Source organism: Melopsittacus undulatus, chromosome 5 (assembly GCF_012275295.1).
Source record: "Melopsittacus undulatus isolate bMelUnd1 chromosome 5, bMelUnd1.mat.Z, whole genome shotgun sequence".
In the NCBI taxonomy this organism is placed as follows: Eukaryota; Metazoa; Chordata; class Aves; order Psittaciformes; family Psittaculidae; genus Melopsittacus; species Melopsittacus undulatus.
In genome coordinates, this window is record NC_047531.1 from 28,102,731 (window position 1) to 28,125,330 (window position 22,600).

Below are 22,600 nucleotides of genomic sequence, written 5' to 3' on the forward strand. Positions count from 1 at the left end.
AGGCCTTTCATAGTTTTTTTTATTCTTTTTCAAGAACAGTTCAGTGTAAAGTGTTTGCTATTACACTGTCACCACTGAAAATCTAATGACTTAGAAAAGGTACAAGAAGGAAGATAAAAAAGTTCAGTAAGCTACTAAGCAAAGGAAATTTTAAGGCCTTCCAGATCATATAAACTCATTTGTAACTCATCAGCGTACTACACTGACCCTGAAAATGTCATAGTTCAAAAAAATCAGTTAAAATTTGGTTTAAAATAAGAGTATAAGTATTACCTCTTGTTTCAATGGGCACGACCAAAGACCCTCAGAACATTTTTAGGCCCTCACGAGGATAAATATTATTAATGTAATACACCTGTAAAGATTAAGTCAGGTAATAACTATAGGACTTTATAAGAATTAGAGACAACCTCATAAAAACACAGTACAGACAGTATGGATAGCCTGTAGGATTTGGAGAACGGCAGACACACCATATAGAGAGCGAACACTCCCTCACGCTGGTGCATCTGTCCCCCACAGTATCCAGCCATTCCTTATACCTGCATGAATGCAATCGAAAAGGTGTAACAAGGTGCTTTCAAGACCTGAGAGAAGACAACAGCTCGTGGTTCAGGGTCTCCACTCCCTCATCCAGGTACTACCCAACAACTCTGCGCCTTCAGTTCTCCATCATGAACAACAAACTTCTAAAGTTTAATGGACATAAGGGCATAGTGTAAAATGCTTATGTTTAATATATTTTTAGATGGCAGGGAACCACTGCTGAACACACTACAGTTACAGGCTCTTGTTCTAATCTGTGTCATGTTGTTTATCACTATAATTATATATTGTGAGAAGCACAAAAGAGATTGTACAAATAATATTTGGTTTCTCGGGGAAGCAAAGATTAAATGACTTGGAAGTAAAAAGAACGCTCAAAAGCCTAAAAAGAAAGTTTTCCAGTCACCAGATTTGTTGGCTGCATTAAGAAATTAATGTTTTAACTTAGATTCCCCAATATTCATGTCAGACATAAAGGGAAATAGCATAGTGTTCCTAAACTATGTTTGGGGATGTATCAGCTAAAGGATCAATGACTCAGCTGGAAAATAGAACTGTAAGTCTTCATTGGACATGATCCTCCACAAAAATAAGAGGACAATATGAAGGAGCAGTCATGCTGCTCCCACTTAATTTTGCATGGAACACAGAATAGGCATTATTTTCTAACCTATGGTATGTAAGTTAAAAAACTCCAAAGTTCTGATAATAAGCATTTCTTTATTACATGGATATGCATGGATATCCCAGATAGCTGGGAACAAAGAGCTTCCATTAATCCAGCCAGCCCAGGGTTACATTATTCCCTTCTGTTAAACCATTTATGCATATTCTACCCACTTGCATCAATGGGCAATTTCATACTCTAATCATTAAAGTGTTATCTTCAGAAGAATGGATAGTGGTAGTTTTAATTTTGCAAGCATGAAAAAATTGCAAGGGAAAAAATTTGGTAAGTTTCATTAAAAAAAGAGTATTTATTAAAAACGGCAACATGGGGATGTAAATGCAGAGTTCTTGCTGGTACTACTCACACGATAAATGCACTAAGAAACATGGAAGTCAGACATGACTGCGACTGGCCTATAAATACCCACAATTCCAATTGCTCATAATTCTTTGAAAATGATCCATTAGTCATATGTTCTGATTAAGGAGCCCTGCATGATAAGTGTGAACTGAACAGAAATTCCCCTGAAATTTGCTTCCTCTCTTGAGCAATACCACCACTTGCCACCTCAGTCTCCATCTATCTGAAGACCTTCACTCTTGCTGAAACCAGCCAGAGATACTTTGCACTTTTTAAAAATAAGGTCTAGTACTGAATACCTCAGCTTTATAAATTCATGACAGAAAACATAACTTAGTCAGTTTTAACTTTTCATAAACAAGCTTTTTCTACTTAATAATTCAACCTTAACGGGGAGCTTTTAATCATACATTTTAAAGCTATTTTGTCACATATCTGGTCATTAAACTAAAATCACATAACTCAGAAACTGATTTTGCTTCAGCTGTGAAAATTTCACAGATATTGAAAGAACTTTGCTCAAACTCCAATCAAGAATTACATTATAGTCAGAGAAAAAACACCAAAAATTACATCCTAAAAATTATCTGTCAGAAATTTACAGGTATGTCAGAATTATGGGTATCATTGGTACTTTCTCTAACCATATTTATGTAAGCCCAGTTACCTAAAGAGTTGTTTAATAGAAACTGAAAACTGAAACTTGATAAACTACTTTTTATGAAAACTAAGGCTGGTACATTCCCTCTAGAAAAATTTGTAATTCAAATCAGCATTTCAAATAAATGTCAGTGCACAATAACACAATTTCAAGTGGTTTTATCCCAAACTTGATCACCAAAATAGTATAAAAATAATAATAAAAAAGATAACTGGTAAATCATTGCCACAGCAAGTGTCAGAGAAATCCAGTTAGCATCTCTGAAATGCTCTTTCAGAATAAAAGAAATTTGAAATGCAATGCAAACAGCAACTGAATCAAAATAAAAGAAAAAAGTGCCTGCCACAGGAGATGAATAAGTATTACTTTGAAGACAACAAAATTAGGATTCCACAAGTACCGAGAAAGAAAACACATAAGCAATTCTACTGAGGAAGTAAGAATACGTAAATGAACAATAGTATGTGACAAAATATATTACAGCTTTCAGGCAAATTTAACAAATACAATTACTGTCTTGTGTCTATTATTAAATATTTTTCCAAGTAATTTATTTTGTAACAAAATAATGAACATACCCCATGTTCCACTTAAAGCAAGTCTCTACACTAACAGTTACATGCTATGCAAATATTCCACTAGATTTACCTAATTTAAAAAGTTAGACAACATAAAACATAAGGTTATGTGCCATGCCTGTAATGTGTGCACACATGCCACAAAAACTGTACAATTCACTATTATACAGTTAAAAGAGAACCATACATATCAGCAAGTACATTTGAAGGTGCACACACACACTAATCCTTTCTCTACTTCATACACTCTTCTCCATCCTCAGACATAGAGTATTTTGAGACTGCCATGGGCTGAGAACAATAGAGAACAATTACACAGATTATTTAATTTCTAACCTTTTATTTATTCAAGATACCATCTACACTGCTGCTCTGTAACATCACAAGAGCCTGAGCTGTAAATCCCAGTGATCTAAGGTACAGTCCCACGTACATTTGTTTATGATCTCCAGTGTGTCATGACCAGCTAAATCTACTTGTGAATTCAATTAACTCCTTTTCATGTAAGTTTGTCAGCTTTCTGTTCTATGTCAGGTAACAGCAATATTCCATCTTTAGGGGGGCCAGAGCAACTACAGGAATGAATTTATTCCTGTTATTTTCAACTTTAAATCTACACATATTCTCAACCATTCCACAGTCAAGCTGTGTTGAGGAAGTTTCAAGCAACTGACAGCCAGAGTCAGGTTTGAGGATACCATGAGTTGCATGACCACATCAGCAAGTATAGAGCATTAGCATACCGATACACATGGTTAACACCTCTGTCAGACTGCAGCAAACCACTCTCTAATAGCAGTCTTTGTCTCCTTTATGTAGCACAGCTTTTATGTCATCATGTATTTTAATCTTCCCTTTGAGACCAGGTTCTCTGCAGAGATAGGAATGTGCACAGTGTAAGGAAACGAGGGTGTCTCACCCAACAAGCACTGCTGCCGGGCACTTGGTGGTAGGCGTACCATGAAGGATTTGAAACCCCACTTAACTCTTTCTTTTTGACTGCCTCAAGTACAGGCTGCCTACTCTCCTCTTCTAGGTCCTTGATAATCCCGTGTATCAGTTACTGTCACACTGTGTAACTAACTCCTCTCTGTCTCTGCTTTGCTAGTGTGACAGCTGCCTGACCAGTTCTCCAAAACCCCATTTAGTATTTTTCCACACAATCCTTTACACATGGGTGCAAGAAGTAGGGAGCATTTGATGGTGGAAAAGCCTTGGACTTGTGCTTTGACAACAAACACTTTGTTTAAACAACTAAGACACACACCCTGCCACTCATGGCACCCTGCTTCCTATGAAACATACGGAACTGACATTGAGCAGTTAGGAAGCAAAACATCTAGCTGCTCTTCATTTTATACAAAGTGCATAAATGGCATCTGGTGTTCTAAACACCACAGTATTTAGTAGAGATATTTAAATACACAATTTCCCCCTTTCTTTGGCTCCACAGTATTTAAAAGTAGTAGTATTTGCCAAACACTGAGCCAAACTTGTAGGTCAAAGGCCAAGCCATTTGTAGTATTGTGCTCTTCAAGAAAACTTGCCAAGCAAAACATTCCACAAATACTGTTATTCCATTTTGAACAATTTACTATGTAAAACATGCCTTGCCTTATTCATCTTATCCTCCAGAACAAATCTTTTATAGCACCAACATCAAACCACATGAAATCACAGATGGAAAGGAATTGTTTTGGAAAAATGGTGAGGGGATACTACAGCCTACAGATTCATGCTCTACCACCTATTGTAGAGGCAGCGTATCTCCCTAATCTAAATACAAATACTGAAGTAAAAAACAGCCCAGCAATGAAGATTGAGTTTATCATAGACACGGATACTAAAATATTTTAGAGAATATAAGTCAGAATTATTAAATATCAACTATCAATACACAACTGCTCCAGAATCAGATGTAAAATCCTTCCTACTTCTTTCAGTAATGTGTATACTGATTCAAAAAATAGCAATTATTTTAATTCTTTCAAAATCATGGGTTATGAGCAAGCCTATAAAAGCACTGGAAGATTATTATCTTCTCTGATCATGTTTAGATTCTGGGGTGCTATTAGGATCTCTGAGATTATCAATGGTGAATGCGAACTTGGAAGCAGAATGAAACAGAAAATACAGCACGACCTACAGGTTGTCAGACATGGGTAAAATTTGTTGTGCATCCAAATACTAACTGGAGACAAGAGAGGAACTATTAAAGTGAAAAACCTGGCTATAAAATGAAGAAAAATTAAAATAGAACAGAGGATAATCTGTATTTTATAGAAACTGGTTCACAGCATTCGCTGTCATCTGAGAGCTGATTACACTGAAATCTTAGTATATTTATTCAATAATCATTGACATGTGCAAATTACTGCTTTGCTGATAAACAACAGCCATATTTATTGGGTTTATTATGGACATTTGGCCTCATTCCTATATTTACTTTGATAAAGTCTGTTTTATCTGAAAAACTTATTTTCTTTGGAATTTATTCACTACTACTTAGTTACATAGTAAGAACATGACCTCTCTGTGTATAATGCAATTGATAGGCCATGAAGGCAATGTCAGATAAAACATTAAACCATTCAGAGTATGAGAGTGCCAAACATTAGTCTAAAATAAGAGGGAAAAAATTTACCTCCTTATAGATGCCTATGTAGTGTCAAGCAGAAGAGCAGGCTATACCATCCTGAGCACCCAAAAAGCAGAGTGAGCCAGGTCCCAGCATGGTCCCTTTCCACAGTCCTAGACAGGGCTGTTCCCAAATGGCAGTACAGATGAGGACACACTCCTAGATGTGGCAAGGGCTTAGCATATAGACACAAGCTCTACTGTGGCACTTACATGCACCCATCTTGTTTACTAGTTACCTACATAAAATGAGTTTCAAGGAATGTATAGTATATAGATAGAAAATAGGAGAGTTTTAAATGTGTGTTGAGTTCCCAAATTACTGCATACACACATTTATGGGATACAGTAAATTTTTGTGGCTGTTTTAAGTATTACCTCTCAAAAATATTCTGCACATAATTTTATATCAATAAAATTAATCAGCACAGCTTTGAACTGCCAGAGACCCACTCTCAGCATCGCATCGGCAGATGATGAGGGTTCTGCTAGGAAGTATATGAACACATGCTCTGAACCAGACTGATCCATCCCTTCTTCCGAGTCACTTCCAGAGGAGAGGGAAGGGGGTGCAGATCTCTATGGGATTCTTCATTTCCTGGCAGGAAAGCCAAGTAACTTACGGCCATTTGTCTCAGGTGGGGAGACTGGCTCAGTTCCTGAGGTGAGAGCAGCTCGAGAGAGGACGCCTTGAACACCGGAGCGGGGCGAGCTCAGCGTCCAGGAGCCTCAGCTCAGAGCACCAAGCACCACCGAGGGAGCCTCGAGTCCCCGACAGGACTTGCCCAGGAGCCGACAGCTCAGCTCAGGCGAGCAGGGACTCACAGGGAGGGAGCCAGGAGGAGCGGAACCAGCCCCGAGTGGGTAAAAACCTGCCCAGGGAGCGCGGCGAACAGGGCGGGTCGAGGCAGTTTACGCCGGGTGGTGAGCACTCGCCTGATGACCAGGGCTCGGTCTGGGGGCTCTGCTCTGACTGCCTTGGCTGTGGCCAGCGTAGGCACCCAGACAGAGCCGATGAGAGGGGAGGCTGCAGTGCAGAGCTTGGAGTGTAGAGAGTGCCTGCACTGGTCTGGTGAGGGGAGGGTGCACAATGGGCAGGGCTGCTCTCGGTGCTCCCTGGTGGAGGTCCTCCTGCACCAGGGGCTGAGCTGCGGGATGCTGTCAGTAAGCTGAAAGATGACAGGGAACCTGAGAGGAAGTAGGAATGTTTGCTCCAGGCCCAAACTCTGCAGTGGAGTCCACTGTAGCTCATGGAGGAAAGAAGGAGACTGTTAACCCAGGAAGCTGGGAACTAGTAACAAAAAAAGGAGGAAGAGAGCAATTTAAGGCAAGTGGCTCCCTCCCGAATCTGTTGTCCCCACCCAGAACTGCCTTGCTGTCCTGCAGGGGGCTGATGAGGAAACACACATCATGGACAACCGGCTAGTGCACTGGTAAAAAAGATCTCTGCTGGTGCTGCCAGGAAAAAGCGGGAACGTCTTAAGAACCTGAACATGCAAAAGTCCAAGGTACCTGATGAAATCCATCCACAGGTCCTAAAGGAGCTGGCAAATGAAGTTGTTAAGCCCCTGTCCATCATATCTGAAAAATAATGGCAGTCAGACGGAGTTCCCGACGACTGGAAAAAGGGAAATATAACCCCCATTTTCAAGAAAGGGAAAATGGATGACCTGGGGAATTACAGACCAGTCAGTCTCACCTCTGTGCCTGGCAAAATCTGGGAGAAGATTCTCCTGGAAGGCATGCTAGGGCACATGAAAAACAACAAGGTGCTTGGTGACAGCCAGCATGGCTTTACTAGGGGAAAATCCTGCCTGACCAATTTGGTGGCCTTCTATGATGGGGCTACGGAACTGATGGACAGGGGTAGAGCAGTTCATGTCATCTACCTGGACTTGTGCAAAGCATTCGACACTGTCCCACATGACATCCTTGTCTCTAAATTGGAGAGACATCAATTTGATAGGTGGAGCACTCAGTGGATAAAGAACTGGCTGGATGGCTGCACGCAAAGAGTTGTGGTCAATGGTTCAGTGTCCAGCTGGAGATCAGTAACGAGTGGTGTCCCTCAGGGATCGGTGTTGGGACCGGTCTTGTTTAATATCTTTGTCGCTGACATGGACAGTGGGATTGAGTGTGCCCTCAGCAAGTTTGCCGATGACACCAAGCTGTGTGGTTCTGTTGATACGCTAGAGGGAAGGAATGCCATCCAGAGGGACCTTGACACGCTTGTGAGGTGGGCTGATGCCAACCTCATGAAGTTTAACCATGCCAAGTGCAAGGTCCTACACCTGGGTCGGAGCAATCCCAGGCACAGCTACAGGTTGGGCAGAGGAGATTCAGAGCAGTCCTGAGGAGAAGGACTTGGGGGTGTTGGTCAATGAGAAAATGAACATGAGCTGTCTTCAGTGTGTGCTTACAGCCCAGAAAGCCAAATGTATTCTGGGCTGCATCAAAAGGAGCGTGACCAGCAGGTCAAAGGAGGTGATCCTGCCCCTCTACTCTGCTCTCGTGAGACCTCACTTGGAGTATTGTGTGCAGTTCTGGTGCCCTCAACATAAAAAGGACATGGAACTGTTGGAACAAGTCCAGAGGAGGCCACGAGGATGATCAGGGGACTGGAGCACCTCCCATATGAAGACAGGCTGAGAAAGTTTGGGCTGTTCAGCCTGGAGAAGAGAAGGCTGAGTGAAGACCTCATAGCAGCCTTCCAGTATCTGAAGGGGGCCTACAGGGATGCTGGGGAGGGACTATTCATTAGGGACTGTAGTGATAGGACAAGGGGTAACGAGTTGAAACTTAAACAGCAGAGGTTTAGACTGGATATAAGGAAGAAATTGCTTACTGTAAGGGTGGTGAGGTACTGGAATGGGTTGCCCAGGGAGGTGGTGAATGCTCCATCCCTGGCAGTGTTCATGGCTAGGGTGCATAGAGCCTTGGGTGATACGGTTTAGTGTGAGGTGTCCTTGCTCATGGCAGGGGGGTTGGAACTAGATGATCTCAAGGTTCTTTCCAACCCTAACTGTTCTATGATGCTATGAATCAGTCAAACAGTTCTATACCTTGCTAGGATATCTGAGTTCTTTATCAAACCGACTGGGTAATAGCCTATTAAGATATTTGATTCATATATCACCAACCTCACATTTATGTTTCATATATCTGAAACAAGATCAGCCCAAACAGCTGAAAAAACTGTGGTGTTTAATTTTATTGATACAAAATTATATGCAGAATATTTTCAAAAGGTAATACTTAAAACAGCAGCAAAAAATTACTATATCCCACAAATGCAGTAATTTGTGAACTCAACAGACATTTGTGACTCTCCTGTTTTCTATCTATAGAAAACAGTTGCTGTTTAGCTTTACTGCAACTTAATAATAACTCTGTACATTTTATTCAGTCTAGACATATGTGCTTGCACGGACATCTAAACACTCACAAAAATGCAGATGAAACCACAAGAAATCATGGAAATCATTCTATTCACTGCTGTGATAGGAATTACACCTTTATCCCTGCAGAAAATACATCTTACTTTTCCTTTATATTTCTGAGATAACAATATTCCTGAGCAGTTTGGTCTATTGCTTTACTAAGTGTTTAGTTAGAAAGTTTTCCCCAAAGCATAGCCTAAATATTTGTGTGTGTAAAAATTAGGCCAATCACCATTTGTTTAGTTCCTTCCTTCCCTGCCACCTCCTTGTGACAAATATTGATAGGCCTCCCTATAGCAACCTATCCACAGCACAACACTTACGTATTTATTCCTACCATCACCCCTCCCTTCCTTCACCACCTCAATCTTTGCCTTATAGTATGCGTCTACTAAATCTCTTTTTCTTTTATTAAGCTTAGTGTTATGACAAAACAGATTAAGCATAACCACATCTAAAATCTGGCATGACATCAATTTGCAACAGTTAGCCTATTTCTGTAATTCCGCTCCATAAATGGACTCTGGAAAATTCATATTTAACCTCTGATGATGATCTATACAAGGAAGCACTTTGATACAACATGCTAGAAACTGTGTTTCCGATTTTGAATGTTTCATAAAGGAATAAATGAATGTTAAAAATGAACTGGTTTAAAAGTTCCAGAATCATACAGATAGCATAAATTTTGTTTACTTTAGAATAAGAATACTACTGTTCAACTATATACTAGGCATGGAATAATTATGGTATAGATGAAATGCAATCTAGAGAAGTTTCATAGACAGAATCTTTTACTAGAACACCTAAAACGACTGAACGAGGAAGGAGGCAGACAAGCTTCTGAGTACACGATCTCTTCTTCAGGTCTGCAACAAAAGCAACAAGTACTTCATGTTTAATGTCATGTTAATTTATTAGACATTCTGAACAAAAACAGTGGTTGGCGTTGGGAAGCAAATGTACATGCTCTCTAAGCTTCCCTAAACCCATGTTGCTAAATCATTTATCTACAGAAACTTGTCTCAAATTCCCAGAAAACAGAAGTGGAGACTAGGCTGTGCAAATTAAAGTCTTGTTTTGTGACTGTCGCATCTGCAGCAGAACTTGAAGTGCACAGCAAACAAGCTACACTAGAGAAATTAAAGAAAGGAAGCTGGATCACTTGGTTATAGATTGGGTGTGAAACAGCTTCTAAGTCTCCACAGACCCAAAAGCCTTGTGTGGCAAGTCACTGAAATCAGTTCTTCATTCTCAAGAGTTAAACATGTGCTTTCATCAGGAACAGACCGAAGCACAGCACTTTCCCTGATCCAGTGGCTATAAAGTGCCTACAGCTCAGTGCACTGTGCCTATATTGTTATACAGCAGCCCAAGATCAGTCCTGAGACAAGTCCAACCATCTCTTGTGGCACCTGATATCAGAGGCTACTCTTGGGAAACTCTGTGGCTCATTTCTCCCTGTGATACCAGCCATGGGATATATAAGATGGAATATATAAGTTTCAAGTTTCATTGTAAGTTTCACTATGGCACACTGAAGAAAAAAACAAAACAGTGTAGACCTGCCACATGGCAAAGAGATACAAGCACCTTATCTTTAAATTGCTTTGTATGTAGAATTAAAGCTGCACTCTGTCAGAGTTGCAATGCTAAGTGCTTCATAGAAAGAAAGCAGGGAATGCATGTAGGGCATTCCATTTCTGATGCAGGCAAAATTAGTGATACACATTCCGACTTGAATATCAATGCTCCAGTTCCTACAAGTTCAGGATGCTACTCATTCATTGATGGAAATGGGTGCTGCGTAATTTCTCGAGGTCCACAAAGGACTTAAGTATTACAATGATGGTAACTTCGAGAGACCATGATGAGGAAAGACAATATTCTCTGTGAGGACTGGAGAGTACAGAATATGCAATGTGTTTGTGCAAAATCACAAAATAAAGAAGGAAGTGTGTTCTCAGCAATTAGCAACTAAGGCAATTGCTGTTACAGAATATGGTGGAAGAGGCACAGCTGTATAGGAAAGCTGCATAAAATGGAAGTGGTGACTGCCTTGCAAGGGGAGCAGGAAGTAAAAGAAGGCAAGTTCACTCACACAACAACACACAATTTACGTCTGCACCGATGGGCAGCTGCAGCCCCAAGGAAGTTAAGCACAGTCTAACAATCGCTTCAGCAGTCTGAACACAGGGAAGATGTTCTGCTTCCAGGACCTCCAGTAAGCCACAGCTTGTGACACTGATGTGCTACCATAAGCTTAGGTGCCTTCTTTACTGTGCTCTGTCATGCAATGTAGATACACCCTAAAGTTCTGACAGCACTTTTTCTTCTGGTTTTCTTCACTGTTTAATGGCAGCCTTAGTGCTTAACTGAGTTTTAGTATTAGATAACCTCTGTATTACTATTAGATACCACCTGACTACACCCCTGTTGATTGAAAAGACCTGAAGGACTGGGCATTTTAAATTATGGACTATATGCATGTAACAAAGACAAGTCCTACATCATTTGAATTCAATTTGGGGGTTATTCATCACTCAGAACAAGCAGAACCAGTAACTCTGCTTGAAGAACTACCCTGGAATTACTGGTTCATCAATGAAGTTCCTTATTCCTTCTGTCACTATGACTTCATTTGCTTCTATAACAACACTGCCTCCTACCTGAGCATTTCTAAGAGGAGTTTACAGTTGCTTCATTCCTCACCATTATTTTTGGTACAACTCCAGCTTCTGCCTTATTTTATAAAAGGGAATAGCACTTCATTTCAGTTAGCTGCCTTTCTCTGACAATTTTTAACATGCCATAGGAAAGTGGATGCCAATCTCCTTAAGAAAATGTAATTCAAGTAGATTGAAATCACAAATGAAACACTGTTCCTAGGGGCATAGTCTATTCTTGGCTAACAGTATTGATTTGTTCTTCCTAAATACTAGTTTATATTTAAAAATGGAATTTAATATCACTTATGTTCTTCCATACTTATAATTTCAGAAAGCAATTAGCCATTCCGTCACTAACAGGGCTCCCATGGTCTAAATTCTATAAAATTCCTCAGTGTTTCTTAAGTAGGTTGTCACATTTTCTGTAGAAATAATTAAATTGAAAACTAGCAGTGATATATATATACACATATAAATGCTACTGCGGGCATGACTAATCCACAGTCCACACATCTGTTCAGAATGATGAAGCCCAAAACTTTTATTTTGTCACTTTGATCCTAATGGCACCTTACACAAAGATGAAGAGTTAGATGAAGAATAAATTGTTCTGGCAAACTTGCTTCCTGATCTCCCCTTTTATGAGGGCTGCGCAGAACCTCCCTCATCTTATCTGAATGTGTGCCAAAACACAGGCACCTATCATATGCCAGGCAGAGGCGTGAGCCCTCTGCATTCAGACAGGGAGAGCTGAGAACACTCATCTCAGGTTGACAAAGGCAGAGCCGATTTGGGCAGGAAGGGCTGCAGGTCAGTCATACCACAGGCACAGCCTGGTAGTGTGACCTGTGTGTGAGGAAGTGTGCGTGTGGCTCAGTCCTTGCTCCTGCTGGCCACACTCTTTCTGATACAATAGGCAAAGTGGAGAGAATCCCTGTTTGATAGATCTGATGTAAGTAAAATGGAGGATTAAGTGCAGTTCTGTTTTTCTGGGGAACCCATTAGTTTGCAAAGAGCTTTGTGTCATTGAAAGGGCAAAGTATACCACTCTTCCCCAGGCCTGTAACACTGAATGGGGTTGTGATAACCCAAGTGTAGGACTCAGCACTCAGCCTTGTTGAACTTCATACAACTGGCCACAGCCCATCAGTCCAGCCTACCAAGATCCCTCTACAAAGCCTCAAAGCAGATCAACACTCCTGCCCAACTTGTTGTCATCTGCAAACTTACTGAGCACTCAATCCCCTCATCCAGATCATTGATAAAGATACTGAACAGAATTGGCCCCAGTACTGAGTCCTGGGGAACACTCCTTGTGACCAGCCACCAGCTGGATTTAACTCCATTCACTCTTGGGGCCTGGCCAACCAGACAGATTTTACCCAGCAAAAAGTACACCCGTCCAAAACATGAGCAGCCAGTTTCTCCAGGAGAATGCTGTGGAAAATGGTGCCAAAGGCTTTGCTAAAGACTAGGCAGACAACATCCACAGTCTTTCCCTCATCCACTAAGTAGGCGGGGCTTAGAAATTAATCTCTGTGTTTCAATTAAAAGTTTTACTTATTTCTGAAAACTAAAATGGCTGAAAATGTGTTAGGTTTCCTATTCAGTGTTTTCTGCTGTCTGAGTTTAACAGAAAGTACTACTAATGTGTAGAAATTCTTGCTGGAAAACATTTAAATAACTGCAGGGCTTGAGCAAAGTGAACTGAACTTCTTTACCATTCAAATTAACTACCACCTGTATCAAACAATTCCGTTAGTACCGCTTTTGAGCGTCTCAATTCAGAATAAAGAAAATGCTGCATCTCCTTTTTTCCTCTTTAAACTGTTGATGTTCTATAAGCCTAAAATTTGTTAAGTAAAATTCATTTTGGTTCTTAAAGACACTTCCATATTTCTGTAAAAAGGTGGGGGGGGGAAGAGATTGGCCACTAAATACAGTCGCGTCCTTCTCAGGAATTACCACAGTACTTGAGTACAGAAAACACTTTTAAAAATATTTCAAATTCAGTACCCCCTAAATGAATTAAACACATGTTTTTTTACAGAGCATAAAAGCCATCTTTTTTCCTTCCTTCGCAGCCTTTCTTCTTCAGCTAATCAGCCATGCACCCACAAGTGACAGTTCTTAGCAATGCGTGTAAAGGCAAAAAGTATTTTTGTTTTCAACAACTGCAAATTATAAAAAGGTTCAAAGTAAAGAAACAAAAAATAAAAAACTGCTGCACAGGGATCTACTCTACTGTCATGTGAGATTCTCTCTCTTCCCCACTTCAGTCAATGGCTGATACAGTAGGTGTTTAATGTAAGCATGTATTTACTGCCAATGTGTTTCCGTCTTTTCTTTGGAGAGGTCCTTACCAGCATCCATGGAGAAGAAGCCTGAAAGTTTTCACCTCTGCTTCCTTCTGTTCTTTCCATAATAGTGTTATCTCCTTGACTGCAAGCTTATTCCAGACATACCTAAGCCAGTTTCTCCCTAGATGTTGGGTGCTAATGTAATCTTCCTGTTGACAATGTTCAAATTATATTTGTTTAGATCTTTATGGAGAAGCTGGCAGATAAATAAAGCTACTTCTCTTTCCCATTTAGTTGTGAGACTATTTGAAACTTCATTTGTTTCTTTTCCACAGGATGAAAATGGTATTTTGAAGTTAGATATTATTTGGGGGAAATGAATGAGGAAGTTCTCTCTGTTGTTAATAAGAGATGCCCCAAAGATGCCTATCTACCAGTTCTTCTTGGCTTTAGAAGGTTAACTTGGCCAACTTCAGTTAGGTTCTAGTCACTCTTTCAGAAGCTTAAGCAGATACATAACTAAAGTAACTTTATAGATTGTTATCTATTTCTTAATTAAGATAATATACATTTGTATATAATCCTAGTAAATGGGTATAAATAGCCTCTATAAACTGTATTAATCAAGCATAAATTTAAGCTCATTCTGTAGCAAGCCCATGCTGGTTTTGTTGCATTATTCTAAACTCCTGCCAGTATTTAATGAGATAATTTACTCATTTATTTACCCATCAAGATGCTGAAATGCAGGAACCCAATGCTTCTGCTGACATACAGAAACACATTAGCTCTTCATCCCCACGTATCTCATACTTAGATGGATTAAAGCTAATCTCATCCATAGCAAGAAAGTATATGTCTATATTAAAAAACTGCATCTCTTGGCTACCTCAGCTTGTTCAGGAATTCTCACTTATTTTTCACCTCATGAATATACCCACAGCTTTCTCTTCCATTTCATGCTGCTTCTACCTCCTTCCCCTCCCTTCTCAGCCTTCAAGTCTCTTGGTAGCCTCAACAGTTTTTCTCCTTTCTCTTCATCTCAGTCCTACCAGATTTTAAAACAAAAACTAAGGATTAACTACTTGCAGCTGTCTCATTGTTCATTCTAACTTTATAAAGTATTTTTAACTTCCTCTTCTTGCTAAACTCTTCTATTTAAGACTGTGATACCTATTATTCTTTGTGCATTGCCTAGAACAATGGAATGCATTATTAACTAGCTCATAAGTACCTATGTCATCTGCACTATGGTACACTTGTATTTTATGTATAGAGCCCACACTGGATATATACACATATGGATAAACACAGAGAAGAGATAGTAATTAGGTTGTTCAATAAATTTTGAGAATTGAAATTGAACAATTAGATGATCCTAGTTTACTTATGCCTTTATCCCTTACATACCAATGACAGTACATTAATACATTCACAGCATGTTAACAGGAACAGCTGTTAAATAATAAATGCCTTACTATATTTTTGTCAGCAGCTGCTTCAGCAATTAAACTCTAACTTCTTAATTTCTAGCTTTGTTAGGAAAAATAACTATCTTATGCAACCAAGTAAAATACTAGGCATTATCCAAAGAGTAAGAGAAACATCAAAATCAAGATATTCACTGTAGAGAATTACTGTTCTTTGTGAAGATATATGTCATCTCATAGCTTCTCCCTGCTTATCATTGCAATAGCTTAAAAAAGCAGCTTTTAGCAGAATAGTCTAGGAGCTGTTGCTGCAGATATCATTGGATGTTTTGCCTCAGCTTATGTCAGTGGTTCAGCTCTTTCTCCACACTACCACTGGCTAAAGGCAGTCATTACTACCCCTCCTTCAGATGTTGTTATTTGGGAACCACATCAGAGTTCAGTTGAAGACCCAATGAAAATCAACACACCAAAACCTCCTGTATTTCTGTTTTCTTTAAATCAATGCACCCTTAGGAAGCACAACTCCTAGGTCTATGCAAGCGAAAATGAGACAACATATGGGCAGAGGCATGACAAAGGCAGGGACCCTAAAAGTCACACTCTTGGGATCAGTCTGCAGCATCACTAGATCAGATGCAATGTGAAGCCGTGTACTACAGCTAATTCTCTGAATATTCATCATTAACCTGGAATAATGGTCATCAGAAGTAAATCTTCAGAAACACTCAAGAATGAACAATTTTGCACATTTAAATTTTTGAAATAACTGTTAGATAAGTAGGCTAAAATTAAGAGAAATCCATATTTGAGAAAAACCCTAAATTTCATTTAGTCAGCCTCTCATTTCCTAAATATGAGGATCAACTTCGATTACAGAATGCTTTAAGTTACCAAGCATACAAAAATCAGCTCCTATCTGGGTTTTCCACTAGCAAGGTATCTTGACTACTTTAATGTAACCAAACAACTGCTGCTCAATTAAAGCATCCAGAATACAGTCAGGACTGCAGACACCCCTGTAAAATGTATTATCAGCATAATCTTCTTCATATTTTTAACTTTATATTTTATCAATCAAGTTTCTTAAATGTACTGTACCTTTCCAGTTGACATTGAGGAGCAGTAAGAACTGTTGCCTTTCATCAGCTTTCTTGATTGAAAAATAATTATTTTGACTATCAAAGCTGCCAGAAGCTTAATAAAATGGTATGCATAGTAGAATGCAGTATTACCTTACTCCAGCTTGGACTGTACTCACACGATTTATAACTGGACCACACTATATAACTGGACCATACTACATAATCCACAACAAGAGCAAAACACATGAAATATTAATTGCTCATAGAAATCACTTCTCCAACAATTGTGAGGAAAAAAAAATAAATCAGGACAACACATTTTTAGCTTTCTTTCAAAGGAATATTAGAAAGAATTAATTTTTTTTCTGAGCAAGTACTAGCTTTTCAAACAATCAAACTCTCCTACTGAAATGCAAAAGCTTATCACACATCTAAGGACTGCACTCATTAAAGTCAGCTATCAATCAGTGGCAGTAAATCTTATCCTTAAGACACTCAATGTAATTTGCATAAAGCTCTGCTGTTACTGCATGCTATTTAATGAATCATTCCTTCATGTCATGCTACAGTACCTTATGAAGTATTGCCATTACTTAAAACATGAGAATATTTGGAATTCATTGCATTTTCTTACTTTGTGCTACCTATGCCATGCACCAACTCTGCAAACGTAGACCTTCATTTTTCTGTACAGTTCCTTAGTAATCCCGAGGATCTCCACTAATATTTTTATACTGACAAGGAACTATCTGCCTGGGGTTGTGTGGTGGTGCAACCACCCCCTTCCCCGCCTAGTTCTCTATGAGTTCAGGAATTCCCATCAGGCCTTGACCTTTGTGCAATAAGCTGGGTGGTGAAGTATCTGTTGACCATACCAGGAACTCCTGCACATGGCTAAGGAGTGAGGCACTGATCATACCAGGGATTCCTGTTCCCTGGCTAAAGTGGGAAGCAAGAGCAAGGATAATCAGTCATCCCCTGACAGCCACAGAATACTTCCCTTGATTGTAGTCAAAGTGGAACAGCACCATTGTTAATGGAGTTTTGAAAAATTTCTAGTATTTACTGATTCAGGCTGTGGCCAGAATGGAAATTTACTAATGATTTCAGCAAATCATCTTGCAGCCCAGTAATGGTCCTTTGAGGTCTCCTGGACTGCAGGAGGCTGCAACCAGCATCTCCCTCTGAGTGGAATACCTCTCAGAGTTTTTAAACTCTCAAGTTTGCCATAACTGGAGGACCATCACTAAGAGACAGCACCTGGACTGAAGTACCCCCCACTCCTAGAGACTAAACCTTTGCCCAGTGATAAATACCAAAATACCACATGTGAATATTTCACTGACCTTGAGGGTAAATTGAACAGACACCTTTATATGTCTTTATGTATGCATGAGGGTGTATGTGCATACAGGCTGCTGTAGCAAGTGTAATAAATTCTATTGACTCACTTTATAAGATCCACCTTAAAACTGTAAACTGCTGCTAGATGAAAGCTGTGTAAAATTCCCCCTGTGATGAACTGGTACACTTGTAACCTGTTAGAAGTATATTGTTAACCAAGTCTGAGACTAAGACTAGATCCAGCCACATCTTGACTCCTTTGGGAGTTTAGGAAGCATTCGGAACCTCATGACCCAACAGGAGGATTTCCTTATCTCTTCCATTACATATATACCATTGTATGTGGAGTTCAGAAAGCAAGGGGTCCACTCTGAGCCTTGTGACTCAATGAGAGGGTTTCCCATACCCCTTTTGCATCTTCAGTTTCTATACAAATCAGTTTGATTCTACCTCGATTTTCCTTTTATGCATTCCTCTAGACTCAAACTGTTAATCACATCTGAGACTAAGACTAGGCCCAGCCACACCTAGCTCCGTCAGGAGTTTAGAAAGTAAGGGGGTATATTCTGAACCTCATGACTCAATGGGATGGTTTCCCTTTGTGCCTTCGGTATCTGTATCAAACAATTTTAGTTCGATTTTACCTCATTCTTTCTTAGGATGCTTCAACCATGAACAAGTAACATAATTTGGAGGGATCTTTTACATGTGATGGAGTAAGGTAAATAGTCCTCTGAGGAAAACAAACCAAGTTAACTTGAAGAATACATACACTGGCATCAAGCCAGGTAGGTGTGCTCCTAGCATCACACACCACCACCACAGCAATGCTGCTTCTAGGACCTGATCTTTCAGCTAGGCCCAACAGAACAACACACTACATACACAAAACAGCCCAGTTTCGAAAAACACAGAGAGATTTCTAGCACAGCTATACATCTTCGTGTACAGTTGATCACCAAATTGCAGTTTCAGGCTGTCTATAAGTAACCAAGATAACCCTGCATCAGATTACCTTCAGTTCTTCCTTCCAAAGTTCCGTTCTATTAGGACTAAAACTATTTTCTTTAAAGAAAAAAGAAAACCTTAAGTTTCTCAAATTCCACAGCAACAAGAAGGCTTCATATAAGTTCTGTGACCTGGAACCTTGGCTGCATTTTTCAGTAAACCAGACAATAAATTTGAGATTAACCTAAGTTAGTCATCTTTAAAGAAGTCTGACTAATGGCATATTATGTTTTACATGTCAATCACTGTCAGCATTAGGTTTCAACTATCATGTAGGCCAATGAAACATGCAACTTTATCCAACTGACCTGATGCCCGTCTGGTGAACCGGTTTACCGCTGGAGCTGAAAGAAAATACAACATTTCAATTAGGTTATTTTTGTAATAGTCTAACATACTTTAAACATAACAATGCAATACTTCATTCAAAGTGTGACACCTACAAAAATCTGTTAACCATTATTTTTGTGTCTTTATAGAAACCCATGTTCAGACACACCTAAACTTAAAGATGTGGCAGGCAGTAACCAGTAAGCTTTCTAGACCATTTTCAGCTTCTTAAGAGTTACTGTTACTTACTGCTGTTCATAACTAGCTGTGAAGCATTTAGATCTGCATTTCCATTATTTATGGAGAGCACAGAAATTGGTATCGTACAAACAATGATGCAAGCATGGATTAAAAAAGGATGTAAAGAGAACTAATTTTACTTCTACAAAATATACCTATTAGAACCTATTGGTACTATATACCTATAGCACCAAAGATACTCCTACAGAGAAAATGACTATTTGCAGTTCCCTCTGAAAAATAACTTTTGCTTTGACTAACCTTTAGAACTCCTTGGGTAAGCCAGTTACAATGCCAACCCCCGCCCAAACCCCAGTTTTACAGTGCAGACAACTGCTTTATAGTGCCATCTTGGCACATCTCCAACTGTGTGCTGCAAACATTTGGAATCAGACTCCTGTCTTGTTTCCAACTGGGAGAGATTGCAAAACATCTCAAAACACACAGTGTTGTCTCTATTCAATTTCCATGTTTACCAGCTGCTTCCAGAGCCACTAGAGATAAAATAGAGAAAGAAATAAAGTTGTATGTTTGGCCTTCCAAATAAAACCTTCAGCCTGCTTCTAATCAGTATAAAACACAAAGTATAAAACCTTAACTCTTCTTTCATGTTATACATTAACTGCTGGAATAAACAGTAAGAAGAAGAAAATCTGAATGACCTAATTTCAAACGTGGGCAGCAGCTACATTAAAAATGTATGCCCTTACACTGCTTATTAATATTCAATCTTAAAAATGCTCCTAATGTTTATATGGAATTGAAAAATTAATTTTTATATTTTTATTCCACTTAAATTTTACATGGAAGTTATGCACCTTTTCTTGAACATCTAAGCCAAGATAAAGGGAGGTGGGGGGAAAATGATGAGAAAACAGAAGACACAATTACAGCTTGAGACACAAACTGACTTTTAGTCCTCTGGGGACCAGGAAAAAGGGGCAAAGCTACAATGTTTTGACCATAGTTGCAGACAGTTTGTGCAAACATATACACTAGTGACAGGTCCAAGTGGCAAGAAATACATTGGGAAACACAACAGGGGTTCAGGGTGCTGGTCATAAGCAAGGAAACCTCTGGTGAACAAGCTATCACAAATGCCAAACATACACATAGATAAGCGAGAGAGTAGCATAACCAGCAAAGTTTCTTTGAAACATCAATTCTAATTCCCCCAGCAATATTTTAAGGTTTTAGTTAATGAAAATCCAAGAAATTTAGACACTTTTATTACAGCAGACACCATATTTTATGCAACTACTGTTTTGTAATATAATGGACTGTTTCATTCCTCAAACCTCATTTAGTTGCTAGGGTTACACTAGTTTCAGGACACTAGTCATGACTGTCACCATCAGACACCTCAGCTGTTACCTCCAGCATGTAAATCAGCAACAGTTCTCAGCACATCTGCTCATAAGAAAAAAAGAAAAAAAAATCTTTGGAATCTGACATAGTTCTAACAACAAACTGTAGAACAGTATTCTGCTCCCATTCAAAAGTTTTCCCCAAACTCAGGGAGTGTGCTTGGCTTTGGCTGCAAGTTCAGTACCTCAGCTATAAGTATGAAGCTGTAAGTATGAAGTATTAAGCTCTATACGTCTACCTCAATGCATTTTACCAATAATATTAAAAAACAACATCTAACGCAAAACTAACGTAATTCAGAGACTACTTCTCCTTGAAACAAGTCACCGGGATTGTCAGAGACAAGTCCTTTTCCAGTTACATACTTCTAAAGTGATTTTTCTGTTTGGCTGAAGAAAGCTTAATTTATTTTACAATAAACTTTACAAATTATTTACCATTAGGAAAAAAATAAGAAAAAGAAAACGTAGCAGAAATATCAAAACCTTGACAAGCAACCATTTTTGAGCTCCTGTGAATAATCACCGCTTGAGCAGCAACCAGGCAAAACCTTCCTCCCAGACTGGGGATTTCATGAAGGTAGTCCAAATATGTTATTGGGAGATTAAAACTCTGGTTCTGGGAGAAGCAGCACCCACAGTTCTTTGTTAGGGAGCAAGCAGAACTACTCTCTCTTTCTCTTGTAGCAAATCACAATATACTTTCGTTGCCTATAAAGATGAAAGCGTTAGCTTGCAAGAAGTTCGTAGAGAATCATTAGCCGTACGGAAATCTAGGTGGTATTTGCACTACAAAGTCAAGCATGGTCAAGCAGGTCACTGAGATGCCTGGTAGGATAAGCATGGTAAGGTGGGCAAAAGACAGTCCAAGAAGAATTTTGCTGGTGCTACCAAAACAAATAAATAAGTATCTCTCAAACATGTAAGGAGGTGAAATTACCTGAATGGATAGAATGTACCCTCAGCAAGTTGGCTGATGATACAGAGCTGGGGGCAGTGGCTGATACACCTGAAGGCTGTGCTGCCATTCAGAGAGTCCTTGACAGGCTGGGGAATTGGGTGGAAAAAACCTAATGCGGTTCAACAAGGGCGAGTGTAGGGTACTGCACCTGGGGAGGAACTGCACCTGGGGAGGAACTGCACCTGGGGAGGAACTGCACCTGGGGAGGAACTGCACCTGGGGAGGAACTGCACCTGGGGAGGAACAACCCCAAGTACCAGCACAGCTTGGAGCTGACCTGTTAGAGAGCAGTTCAGCTGAGAAGGATCTGGAACTATTGGTGGATGATAAGTTGACTGAGCTGGCAGTGTTCCCTTGCAATTGGGAGGGCCAATAGTATCCTTGGGTGCACTGGGAGGAGTGGGGTCAGCAGGTCCAGGGAGGTGATCCTTGCCTTCTACTCAACCCTGGTGAGGTCACATTTGGAGTGCTGGGTCCAGCTCAATACAAAGTAGACAAGGAACTACTGGATATTATCCAGTGGAGGGCCACAGGGATGATCAGGGGTCTAGAGCATCTCTCATGAGGAGAGATTGTGGGAGCTGGGCCTGTTTAGTCTCAAGAAGACTGAGAGGGAATCTCAGTGCAGATAAATACTTCAAAGACGAGTGGGGTGGCAGGAGGGTGGTGCCAAACTCTTTTCAGTGGTGCCCAGCAACAGGATGAGGAGCACCGGCCATAAACTAAAACACAAGAAGTTTCACTCAACATGAGGAAGAACTTCTTTACGTTGAGGGTGGCAGAGCACTGGAATGGGCTGCCCAGGGGGGTTGTGGAGTCTCCCTCTCTGGAGACTTTCAAAACTCACCTGGACACGATCCTGCGTAACCCACTCTAGGTGGCCCTGCCTTGGCGGAGAGGGGTTGGGCTGGATGATCTCCAGAGTCCCTTCCAACCCTAATGATTCTGTGAAAATCTTGGCTCAGAAACAAATA

General features: G+C 40.0%; 1 protein-coding gene across 1 annotated transcript in view; it reads right to left on the reverse strand.

Annotated features, from left to right (window-relative positions):
• Nucleotides 1–22,600, reverse strand: part of PRKAR2B (protein kinase cAMP-dependent type II regulatory subunit beta) — an 81,940-nt gene that overhangs the window by 34,276 nt on the left and 25,064 nt on the right. The window contains exon 2 of the mRNA XM_034063381.1: nt 19,037–19,072. Coding sequence (XP_033919272.1) covers nt 19,037–19,072 — 36 coding nt within the window. The remainder of the gene's footprint in view (nt 1–19,036; nt 19,073–22,600) is intronic.